Consider the following 11928-nt stretch of genomic DNA (forward strand, 5'->3'; position numbering starts at 1 on the left):
TTATGGTATATGCCCAGCATCATGTGTAACCATCCCAACCATTGATCCTTTCCTTGTGTCATTGCCCCACAACCTGCCTTTTCGACGCTGTTAGCCTCCATCAATCCGTAAATATGATTATTTACTAGCAATTGTCCCAAAAGGTACAAAGAGAGGCCGATAGGATTATTAAATTAGAATTGTTGAATTTCTCCAGAAGAGATGTTAGTTCAAGCCTAACGGATGAGCAATTTGAGCTCGCTAAAGGCCTTCTAATTGTTTTTTATTATTGTAAAATTATATTGATAATTCATTGGTTTTACTTTCAAAAGCTTGAAGGAATTTGAAGAGTAGGTATAGAATTGCTTTGTGGGATTTGATCCCAAGTGTTGAGTTGATTGCTTTAACTTGCTTGGAATAGCAACCTTGAGTGCTTTGATAATTGTACATCTGTTGGGTGTTGGTGCTTGTATCGTCTCCCCCTGCATTTTGATTATTATTCAGAGAGCTGAAGAACGTTCCACTAGAGTCAACAATGGATACATTTTTATTAAGTGCATTTGAAACATTGATTACAGCCATAGGAGAATTGAAATCTAAATATAAAGTGAAGAAGTCATCATCTTGAGAGGATAATTCTATTCCTGTGGCTGCCTCTACAATAACCTTACTATTGGTTGCTATCGTTTGGTTCACAATCTGTTGCTCTCCAAGTGCTTGAAAAGTCATTAAATTATCATACGTGAACTCTTGCGAAGTATTAGTAATGAGCTTGCCATGAGAGGATTCTACCCAGCCAGAGGAAGAGATCCTGCTATTGCCAAATGCACTATCAACACGAGGATGAGCTTGCCATGAGAGGATTCTACCCAGCCAGAGGAAGAGATCTTGCTATTGCCAAATGCACTATCAACACGAGGCATTGGCATCAGCTTATTCAAAGGATGTGCAATCCACATGATGTAGAGAAGTAACAACCTGTGAAGGCAAATGCAACAACCAATATTACATTAGAGGCTCTATAGCCAACATTCAGCTACACTTTCATGTGCCAGATAGCTAAAAAACAGATAAGCTCTAATTTAGCAGTCCTATATTACCTCGGGGAAATGGAGCAAAAGATTTTCCACATCCTTCTTTCAAGACATTTGGCTCATCAAATAATACAAGGTAATCATCAGCTGCAGTGCCCCAGAAGAAAGGCACTGAATCATCAGCATCCTAGCAAAACAAATAGTCAATTTCAAGGAATGCTTAATATTTTATATGGTAACAAAATATGTCCAAATAAATACTCAGGGCACCATTCTGTTATTGGGAAATTGGAAGTGCAGCCCATTCTGTTATTGGGAAATTGGAAGTGCAGCCTATGATAGATCATATGAGCAGAATTTTCAGGGTAACAGGTGCCAGTAGCCCATCTGAAAATAAATAACTAATCTTCCCCGTTCCCTCTCCCAAAACCTCCCAAAACAAATAATTAGAGAAACGCTATGGGAAGATAACTTAAATTTATTTCAACAAAGTAGGAATCTGGGAAAATATTGGGAAATTGCTTTAGGCCTAAAATTTGCAAGGAAGGAGTTGGTTAGCAAATGAATAATGTGATTTTATGGCTTAAGGTACATTGAAGTTTTGTCTGTCTGTACCATCGTGGAAGCACCCAGCTCTTCCAGATTATCCAGCCTGATCCACTCAGTCCGGGCCATTCCTCGGAGAACAATCTCAGTGATTGACGACGATCACACTAGCTCTTTTATATCTATATCTACGTTAAAAGGTTTACCGGTTTATGCTTTATCTGTATACTTTTGGTATGCCTAGCAGTCCCCTTTTATATATTCGTCATGTGTAGACATTAATAAAATTTCTTTCGTCTTCATTCTTCTAGATGAGCAACAATCACGTGTCATTCTTTCATGCTCTGAGCAGTTTGTGTCAAACAAATCAGGCTAAATCTTTTGTATGTCTGGTGTTTGAAATTGCAAACAGTACTTATTGCGGTCATGTCCATTTCCTTCATTATTTTAGCATGTAGTTTATTTCCGTATGGAGTATAGGGCTTTGGATGGGATCATTAAACATCAGTGGAAAAAGAAAATGTTTCCAAACTTTCTAAAATATTCAGTTTTCCTTTCATGTTTTTCCAACATTCGTAACTCTTTGCTATATCAATGTGACTTAAAATAGTGGGAAGCAACTCAAAGTTTTAAGTGATCCTCTGTACCAAAATACTAAGGTTGATGTAATGGAATTTTCCCTTTCTCCATTTTCAACAAGACATATGTTCTCAGTGAATCTCTTTTGGCTTATTAAGAGTTTCTGCATGTCCTTTCTGCTTCAATGTCCGCACCAGAATCTTCCCTTACTCCATTCACACGTCCTTTCTGCTTCAATGTCCGCACCAGAATCTTCCCTTACTCCATTCACACCCAAAATATTAAAGTTGATGTAATAGAATCTTCCCTTTTTCCATTATCAATATCACATGTGTTCAGTGGATCTCTTTGGGTTATTAAGAGTTTCTTTGTGTCCTGTGTCTGTGGGTATCCATTCCCACACCCAGAGTTTCTTTGTATCCTTCTGTGTTTGTGGGTATCCAGCCCACACCCCAACACAACTTGTGTGTTCCGTGCATCTATTTGGTTTATGTAAATTATGGTAACTTCTGTGTTTGTGGGTATCCAACCCCATAACCCCAGTGGATCTCTTTGGCTTATTAAGAGTTTCTCTGTGTTCTGTGTTTGTTTGCATTTATAAAGACAAAAAAGAGGACACTCATAACGAGAACCATTTGTTTCTTCAAAGAAGAGAAAAGCACTTAATGCAAAATTTGTCTACTCGATAATTCTCATTAAAAGTGCCATGAAACTAAACATTAACAAATTAACAGCTAATACGCTCATGACAGACCAGCGGAGATATGTGGAAATTCAAATTACATGTGCATAGCTTCCTCCCAATCACGACTTGTGCCTCTCCTAATAAAAATCAATTATAACAAAATATGATACAAGAAGCGAAACAAGAGATTGGTATAAATTATGGTAAGAAATAAATTCCTTACAATGATAAGAAAGAGTAGTGAGATATAAGATATACATGAAGCCAAATAGTAAGATATAAATTCCTTACAATGATAAAAAAAAGTGCACATCATTGGCACAATGGAACAACAGAGAAAAGAAAGAGCATAAGACTGTTCTATGATTTACCAATGGGCAATGACAATTTTTATCACTCCTAATAAAAAAACAATAAACAGACGCGACTGGTACATGAGAATAATGGGCAATGACAATTTTTATCACTCCTAATAAAAAAACAATAAACAGACGCGACTGGTACATGAGAATAATAGAGTACAATTTTAATCTTGGTAAGATATAAATTACTTCCAATTATAAGAAAGAGTACATTCTTGGATATGATAGAACAGCAAAGAAAAACAGACGAAGAATGATACATCGGTAACAAGACAAAAATCCCTCACAAGGAGAAGAAAAAGTACATTATGTGATGTGCATAACTTCCTCTGTATCACAACTTGTATCTCTCCTAATGAAAAAAATACAACCAAAATTACATGCATGAAACAAAACAAAAGGGACTGGTAATATGAGTAAGATACAAATTCTTTCCAAGGAGAAGACAGAATACATTCTTGCCATGATAGAACACAGCAGACAAAAGAAACAGAAGAAGATTGGTTAAAGAGAAGTACTTACAAGGAGAAGAAAGAGTGAATAACCAATATGATTCCAAAATTATTACACGCACTCATTTCTGCTGTAGAGCACATTTTCTTTTTTTTTATTATTTGAATAGATATACAGGGAAAATATGAAAAACCAGAGCTCAATACATATATAAATAATCTGAGTAATGACAGATCGCATGGTGAAATGTTTGCAGAGGCATCTCAAAATCAGCATGCAAGTGCAAATTTATTTTCAGCTTTAAACTAATACAATTTGAGTATACTAACAAACTTGGGTTAACCGTTCTACTCAATTCTCCGTTACCAACAAACCCAAAATTCTCACAATACGGTTCTAAGGTCATCTGCTAAGGGTTCCCTTAAGGTTGGAGATTTATAGTGGAGTCCAACAAAATCCTGGCAGGCATCTATCACCTTCCGTCATGAATCGAGATGATGTTTCTGAGCTCTCTTATCATCCAGAATCAGAATGTACAGATAAAGGTGATGGCTATGCCATGTCACAGACCATACTCTACATAGAGTTTGTCACAGATGTTGACTCCCATGGGGTTGCACAATTTTTACCAAGTAAGAACTCCAGACATCAACAACCTGCTCAGATACTTCGACTCATGACAGATCACATGATGAAATATTTGCAGAGGCATCTCACAGTCAACACTGCTCAAAATCAGCGTTCTAGTGCAAAATTATTTTCAGCTTTAAAGTAGTACAATTTGGGTATGCTCACAAACTGGGGTTAACCTTTCTACTCAATTCTCCATTACCAACAACCCCAAAATTCTCACAACATGTACTAGACTCTAGAGTCCAACAAAGTCCTGGCAGACTATCTATCACCTTTTGTCATGAATCGAGATGATGTTTCTGAGCTCTCTTATCATCTAGAATCAGTTTGTAAAGATAATGGTGATGGCCATGCCATGTCACAGACCATAATCTACATATTGTTTGTCACCAATGTTAACTCTCAAGGAGTTGCACAATTTGAATCGAGATGATGTTTCTGAGCTCTCTTATCATCCAGAATCAGAATGTACAGATAAAGGTGATGGCTATGCCATGTCACAGACCATACTCTACATAGAGTTTGTCACAGATGTTGACTCCCATGGGGTTGCACAATTTTTACCAAGTAAGAACTCCAGACATCAACAACCTGCTCAGATACTTCGACTCATGACAGATCACATGATGAAATATTTGCAGAGGCATCTCAGAGTCAAGACTGCTCAAAATCAGCGTTCTAGTGCAAAATTATTTTCAGCTTTAAAGTATTACAATTTGGGTATGCTCACAAACTGGGGTTAACCTTTCTACTCAATTCTCCATTACCAACAACCCCAAAATTCTCACAACACGGTTCAAATAAGGTCATCATCTGCTAAGGGTTTCCTTTAACAATAGAGATTTGTAGTAGACTCTAGAGTCCAACAAAGTCCTGGCAGACTATCTATCACCTTCTGTCATGAATCGAGATGATGTTTCTGAGCTCTCTTATCATCTAGAATCAGTTTGTAAAGATAACGGTGATGGCCATGCCATGTCACAGACCATAATCTACATATTGTTTGTCACCAATGTTAACTCTCAAGGAGTTGCACAATTTTTACCAAGTAAGAACTCCAGAGTCCAGACATCAACAATCTCCTAAGAACTAGATTGAACTCATATTATACTTAATCATAAGGGAAGGAAATCTAGAACCATAGACCAAAATGTATTTGGTTGAATATAGAAGGAATGTCCAAGAGTCCAAGACCACTGAAACTTTTAGCCTCTTCCAGTACAATAATGAGAAATTGAGAAATAATTACCAGGTGCAGATCCAGTAGTCGTTGCAAAAGCTGGAAAGGTAATTATTTTCGATCTTTTGTTTATATTCCTGAGACCAGTACCATAGACCACTGAAAATTTTAGCCTCTTCCAGTACAATATTCAAGAAAAATCTTCTCTTAATCTCAATGTCAGTTGTTTGCTATAAACAAAAGACAATACCTTTCCAGCTTTTGCAACGACTACTTGATCTGCACCTTGTGTAATAACAGCTATCATTCAAGTAAAAGTAATCTCCAACATCCAACACGACCGAAAATGGAACTTACCTGCAACGGCTAGAGCCCTCCAACCAAGGAACAACCCAAACAAATATGCCAGCATGATACCAATTGTCACAGAAAGCTGTTGCAAAATAGCCACTTAGTTATTCTTGCTTAAGATCTTTAATTCTCTAGAAAGGGAAATCCATCTAGCTGCATAGGATGGCTGAACTTATGGAAGGCAAAGATAATTTAAAACCCACCTGATTGGCTGCACCAAGGCCACCTCGCAAGTGTTTGGGAGCTATCTCTGCTATGTAAACAGGGACCTATCACAACAAGGCCACAGAATATCATTGAGATTCAAATCCATGACCTGATTCAAATAAAAACTGCATAGATCGCTACAAGAAAAATCCAACAGCCAAATACTCCTGAGTTTTGCCCAAAGAAATGACCTAATTCAAATAAAACTGCATCGATCGCTACAAGAAAAATCCAACAGCCAAATACTCCTGAGTTTTGCCCAAAGAAATGACCTAATTCAAATAAAACTGCATCGATCGCTACAAGAAAAATCCAACAGCCAAATACTCCTGAGTTTTGCCCAAAGAAATGAGGTTCCACTTACAGTGAAGGAAATGACTCCCACTCCAAAGCCTGTCAGTAACCTCCCTAAATACAGGAATGAAGCATCCTGAAATAATTAATAAAAGGAAGTGAGTGCATTACATATTGGCCAATTGTTTTCTTTTCTGGCTTCACAATGTAACTAGAAAACAGTTAGTGTCCGTGTCATATATACAATATGATATTTAAAAAAAAAAATGTAAAAGAGATCCCTAATGTTCACTGTATCTATCGGGATAATTTGATCAAGGGCACGTAAACTTGCCTTTGCAACAGAGATTGTAACCCAACCAATAATATTTGGAATCACAGCCACTATCAAAGCCTGTATAGAACACCACCATTGTGAATGATATATAAGAAAAATGAACTTATTGGCTGACTATAAATATAGATAGCCCGTCATCCATATATTTTGTGAAGACAGACAAAGTTTATTTTGCAGGGTTGGGTTCGTATATTATATATCCACCCTATTCCTAATAACAAAATACATAATGTATAATACAGCCATACCCACCCCTTTACGCCCGATGAAATCGGCAATTTGCCCACTGACTATGGCACCCACCATTGCTCCTACATTTGATAGCGAGCCGAACACAGAATACTGTTTGTTGAAACAATAAAATATTAGGGGTCGTTAAGCATCTCATTCACATAACTACTTTGATACACTTAGCCATTCCAACATACCTGTGAGAGAGAAAGGCTGAGGTCACTGATAATTCCATCCTCACTAGGGGACGAGTATCCATTCTGCAATATGGCATGGCCGATTGATATCACAAAATCAGTTTCTATCCCAAAACATCCTCCAAACCCAGATTATTAATTAATCACATCAAAACTTTATAATTTATCTCTGCACATAGTACTGTATACAATACCATAACAAACCAAATTGGTACGGATATTGGCTTGTATAGTTTCACCCAAATAAGCAAATGAATTCCAGACAAGCAAAGTGAACTTACACAGAAGCCGAACTGCAAGGGCCCCATTGCGACAACCGCAGTACAAAATAGAGCAGTTGCAACGCTTCCTTGGAAGGCTTCGGAACTCTTGCCCTTGCCCTTTTTATGACTTCTTCTGTAGTACTCTTTCCCATGTTCCTTACGCAATAGAGGCAGCTTCACATCGCCATTCACCCCCACAGCTCCCTTTTCCAGGTCCTCCTTGAAACCCATGACTGGTTTTGATTTTGATAATCAAACCTAGACAAATCTTCAAAATTGGGGGAGATATTGCACTGAATTTTTTTTATCAAACTGAGAAGGCGAGGAAGGGCAAACAGAGCTTGCAGAACAGAGATTTATTTTAATCCTATCACAATGGAAATTTAGATGTTGCCCGCAGATAATGGCGTGCACTACTGGAAAATGAAAGATATAACCCTCCCCCTCAATGCCTCTCAGAGCAGAAAACGGACAGCATGACAAGTAAATGCCTCTCAGAGCAGAAAACGGACAGCATGACAAGTAATTGAAGAAGACGCTGAATTCGCTGAACGGCCTAGATGCCAGGTGTCAACATTGGAAAGAAAAGGACGACGAAAGGTCCCTTTCAAAGGAAGGCCTATCGGCCTAACTAGCATGTGTACCTTAGGGTGTAAAGGGAACGCCGACGATGTTAAACAAAGGGCAGAAAATTAACTTATAGAGTGGTAGTTATAGATAATAAGTCTTAATTTATTTGAAAGTATAATAACATAATTTTTTTAAATTAAAATTTTATTTAATTATTTATTTAAAAAAAAATATTAACTCAAAAAAATAATACCAATTAATTTGATATATTTAATATTTTAATTTTATTTAAGCTATTTTTATTTAAAACAACAAAAAAGAAAATATGTATTCCATAGATGTCACTTCACACATTTACCATATTATTTTTCAGTTGATGATCACAATAATCTTGAGGAACATCTTCCTTAATAATCCTGAAGAAAAATCTTCTTCCATATTCTAGTGCTTTTAAAAGTATTATAAAGTATGAGACATCATATTCCAGTGCTTTTAAAAGTTACTTTTGAAAAGAAAAGATATTTAGATAAAATGTATGAGACATCATCGGGGCGGGAGGACGAGTGCATTCCCGTCTGCGAAACTTTAAACAGACAATATGATTGCATAGTACGCTCAGACTTGTTTTTCGAAGGGATCGCAACACAGAGAAAAGCCATGTTTTCTTTTCCGAAAACCCAACGATAGAGATGATGTATTGGTTAAAGGATATTTTTTTAAATCAAATTTTATCTATTTATTTATTTAAAAATCAAAATTTTTCCGGCCAAGATCCAATATAGAGCACACTTACAACATAAATATAAATAAAGATCAACTTAAGAAAGAAGTCATTGATGGATTAATCTTGAGTTAATAGATACATGTATGTTTGATGGAATGATAGATACAATTGAATTTGTTAGGCAAATGGAAGTGTTGTTCAAGATTGAGCAATAGGTTGTAGTGTTGGATATAACTTTGATAGAGAACTAGGATTAATTCATTAGGATTGATGGAGGGATATATTTTGATTGATCGTCTCTAGGATTTTGTCCTAAAAGAGAAAAATTGCAAGGCTAAATCAGTTAGGCCATTGCTAGAACTAGATGAATTACAAGAGAGAAATTAAAACTACAACAATGGGTGAATAATAAACCATGTCAAGTTAAAACAATTAGAACCTTACAATTGTTGGTGCATAAAATATTGTATGAAGGTAAATAATTGGAACTCTGTAACTACTAGTGAATAATAAATTGTTCCAAGGTAAAAAATGGGAACTCTGCAACTACTAGTGAATAATAAATTGTGCCAAGGTAAACATTTGAGTAACGCCCTCCTCCTACATTTACCCAAGTTATCGGCATACCAGGGTAAATATACGATGAATAGTTACTATGATATGATTCAACCTCCTAGATCACCTTAAGGAAGTGGAATCGACAATCCAAAACCCTTAATGACTTTTCTATTAGGTGTTATAGGACTCCCAAAGGCTAAACCACCATTCTAGGTACCTAGACCCTGAATTAAACCTCTTTTTTTAGTGCCTTGATCTCCGAGACGTTGGCACAACATTTCCTGATTTCAACCACAACCCTCCAGTGACATGCATGGTGCATACAAGGGAGCGACTGTAGTCTTTTTCACCCAGTTATGTGCCTACAACCACGAGATTTGAGAAACTTTTCAGGTTATGATCCAGACCTCTGCCCAAAACTTAATGACACTTTCCAAAACCATGAATGACACAAGGACAAAGCCTTCCATACAAATCTAAGACAATAACTTGACCACAGGAGATTCACTCAGTGAACCTCTGACATATCACATGCGTTTGTGGCATATTAAACAATACCCTTAATTTGACTACATATTGGAAAATCCCTCTAAAAATCACAATATTTAAACCCCTAGCAATATGAACCCAATACAACTTCACTAGATATTGTAGGTATTCATTTTTTCACTAAAAAAAATTAAATCCTTTTATAAGTTTTCATTAACTTTAAGCTCAATTTTTTTATATTTGCCAATATAAAAACACTTTACCCCCTATATATTCCCCAATATATTATGTCATTTTTTCCTCAATATAAAGCCACGTGGTATGATATTGCTCCCCCAGTGAAGCTCTCGTAAACTTGACCTAACAAGGTCTAGCCATGACAAACATTTTGTCAAACATATCATGAACATGAAATCTACAGGTCATAAATACACATATGAACATATGGGTCCCATACTTGTTTGATATTCGTAAGGAAACATTGATTCCTCATCAGAGCAACTACATTATCATCTATTAGGTCATATATTCATTGTTCATTCATTTGATAATCCAAAAATGATAAGAGACATGCATCAAGTCTGTCATAAAACATACTCATAACCAACATATAACCAACATAAATAACAAGGACATAACAACCATAAAAATCACATATGAACCAGTACATTTACACATGAAATACTAAGGAGAAGGAGCTCTTATTAATACATGCATAAGCCAACCAAGTCTAGGACTTACACGAACCACCTGACCATAGATTTGGTTGAACCAAATATGTTTTTAGCCAATAACTCTCGTGCCATATTCCAAGCATGAATGTGGGACTCACAAAAAAACCAACCAAGGATTTATCGGGCTTTACCGCTATCCCCACTGGATCACTAGACCCGAACCCTCATCAATACAACCTAGCTTTACTGCAATCACCACCAGATCACTAGGCCCTAAACAAGCGTGGATGATTCTGGATCTCTCCACCTACATCGTGAGGAATTCGGATGGCTCCTAGTATCTAGGCTTTACCATATATCACTACATTCACAGGTCAAGGATTCCTAGGCCTACTCGAGACTCCACCCTCTAGGTTTTACTGTATATCCCGCCATTCACCGGTCGAGGATTATTAGGCTTGATAGAGGGCACACAACTCCAGGATTTACCATATATCATGACATTCACTGATCAAGGATTCCTAGACCCACCGAGGTACACAAAATTTGGCTTTATCACATTCCCACCTTCTCCAGTCGAGGGATTCCTAGGCCTCATATCCTTTTTCAGGGAACGCCACACTAAGCTTCGATACCATCTAACAATCCAACTGAACCAAATAAGAGAAACCACAATCACACCATGTCTATTCAAAAATGGCAAGGCAAGGCTAACGATCACTATCACCCCTGGCAAAAGTCATGCCAATGAAAACAAGATAACCAAATACACACATGCATGTACCATGCATGCCAAATCTAGTAAGGAAATTACACATGCAAATCAATACTTGTAAGTAATCTCATTGTAGCTTCTTGATCTTACTCTTCCTTGCTTGATCTTTGCTTCCCTTTGCTTTCTTTTTCCTTCCTTTGTTTTTCTTGATCCAATGCTAGAATGCACTAAGAAAACTTTAAGTGTCCAAGAGTGAGAGAGAGCTCCACCATACAATTGTCAAAAGGTTGTGAACTGATCCACATAAGAGTTTTTATTAATGAGGCCTCTATTTACTTCATTTTCCATTATTTTCCTTTAGTTTCCTCCTCACATGCAACCTGTGACCTTTCAGCTTCATTTTCTCCCAATTTCCATTATTTTCATAGATAAAATGGCAATTAATGTCTCATGCCTTCCCAAAGCCTTTTCCATTACCATTGCCAATTTCCTTTAGCCATAATAAACCGAATGAACACTCACTATGATGTTTTCCCCAACATTCATCTTGGAATGCGTGTCCCATGACCTTGGTCTTATATTTTTTTATATGAATTTTTTGCTAGGGTTGTTATAGAATCCTCCCCCCCAGGGAAACACTATCCTCAGTGTTCAATGACACCTACAATGAACAAAACCATTGAAAACCAAAACATATTGCCCATGGATCTATTAAAAAACTCATTGTATTATTTATAATGAACAACCTTCTGAAACATGACAAAGATGTCGTTTAATGAAGCTTTATAATACAACTCATTGTGGTATTTACAAAAAAAACCACATATATACTCATACACATTTGCTTCAACCAAAAAATAACCATAT

At 36.7% G+C, this 11928-nt stretch overlaps 1 protein-coding gene across 1 annotated transcript; it reads right to left on the reverse strand.

Annotated features, from left to right (window-relative positions):
- Positions 1 to 539: 539 nt before the first annotated feature.
- On the reverse strand, positions 540 to 7828 carry LOC149183739 (sugar transporter ERD6-like 6). Its single transcript, XM_089417230.1, has 9 exons — positions 7350 to 7828; positions 7069 to 7131; positions 6893 to 6982; positions 6638 to 6697; positions 6374 to 6439; positions 6006 to 6071; positions 5809 to 5884; positions 1080 to 1200; positions 540 to 957 (listed from the first exon to the last, which is right to left on the reverse strand). The coding sequence occupies exons 1-8, from the start codon at positions 7560 to 7562 to the stop codon at positions 1193 to 1195; spliced, it is 642 nt and encodes a 213-aa protein (XP_089273356.1). The 5' UTR covers positions 7563 to 7828; the 3' UTR covers positions 540 to 957; positions 1080 to 1192.
- Positions 7829 to 11928: the final 4100 nt, after the last annotated feature.

This window comes from Pinus tabuliformis, chromosome 3_2, assembly GCF_031772625.1.
Source record: "Pinus tabuliformis cultivar Carrire ecotype Pingquan chromosome 3_2, CPIR1, whole genome shotgun sequence".
In the NCBI taxonomy this organism is placed as follows: Eukaryota; Viridiplantae; Streptophyta; class Pinopsida; order Pinales; family Pinaceae; genus Pinus; species Pinus tabuliformis.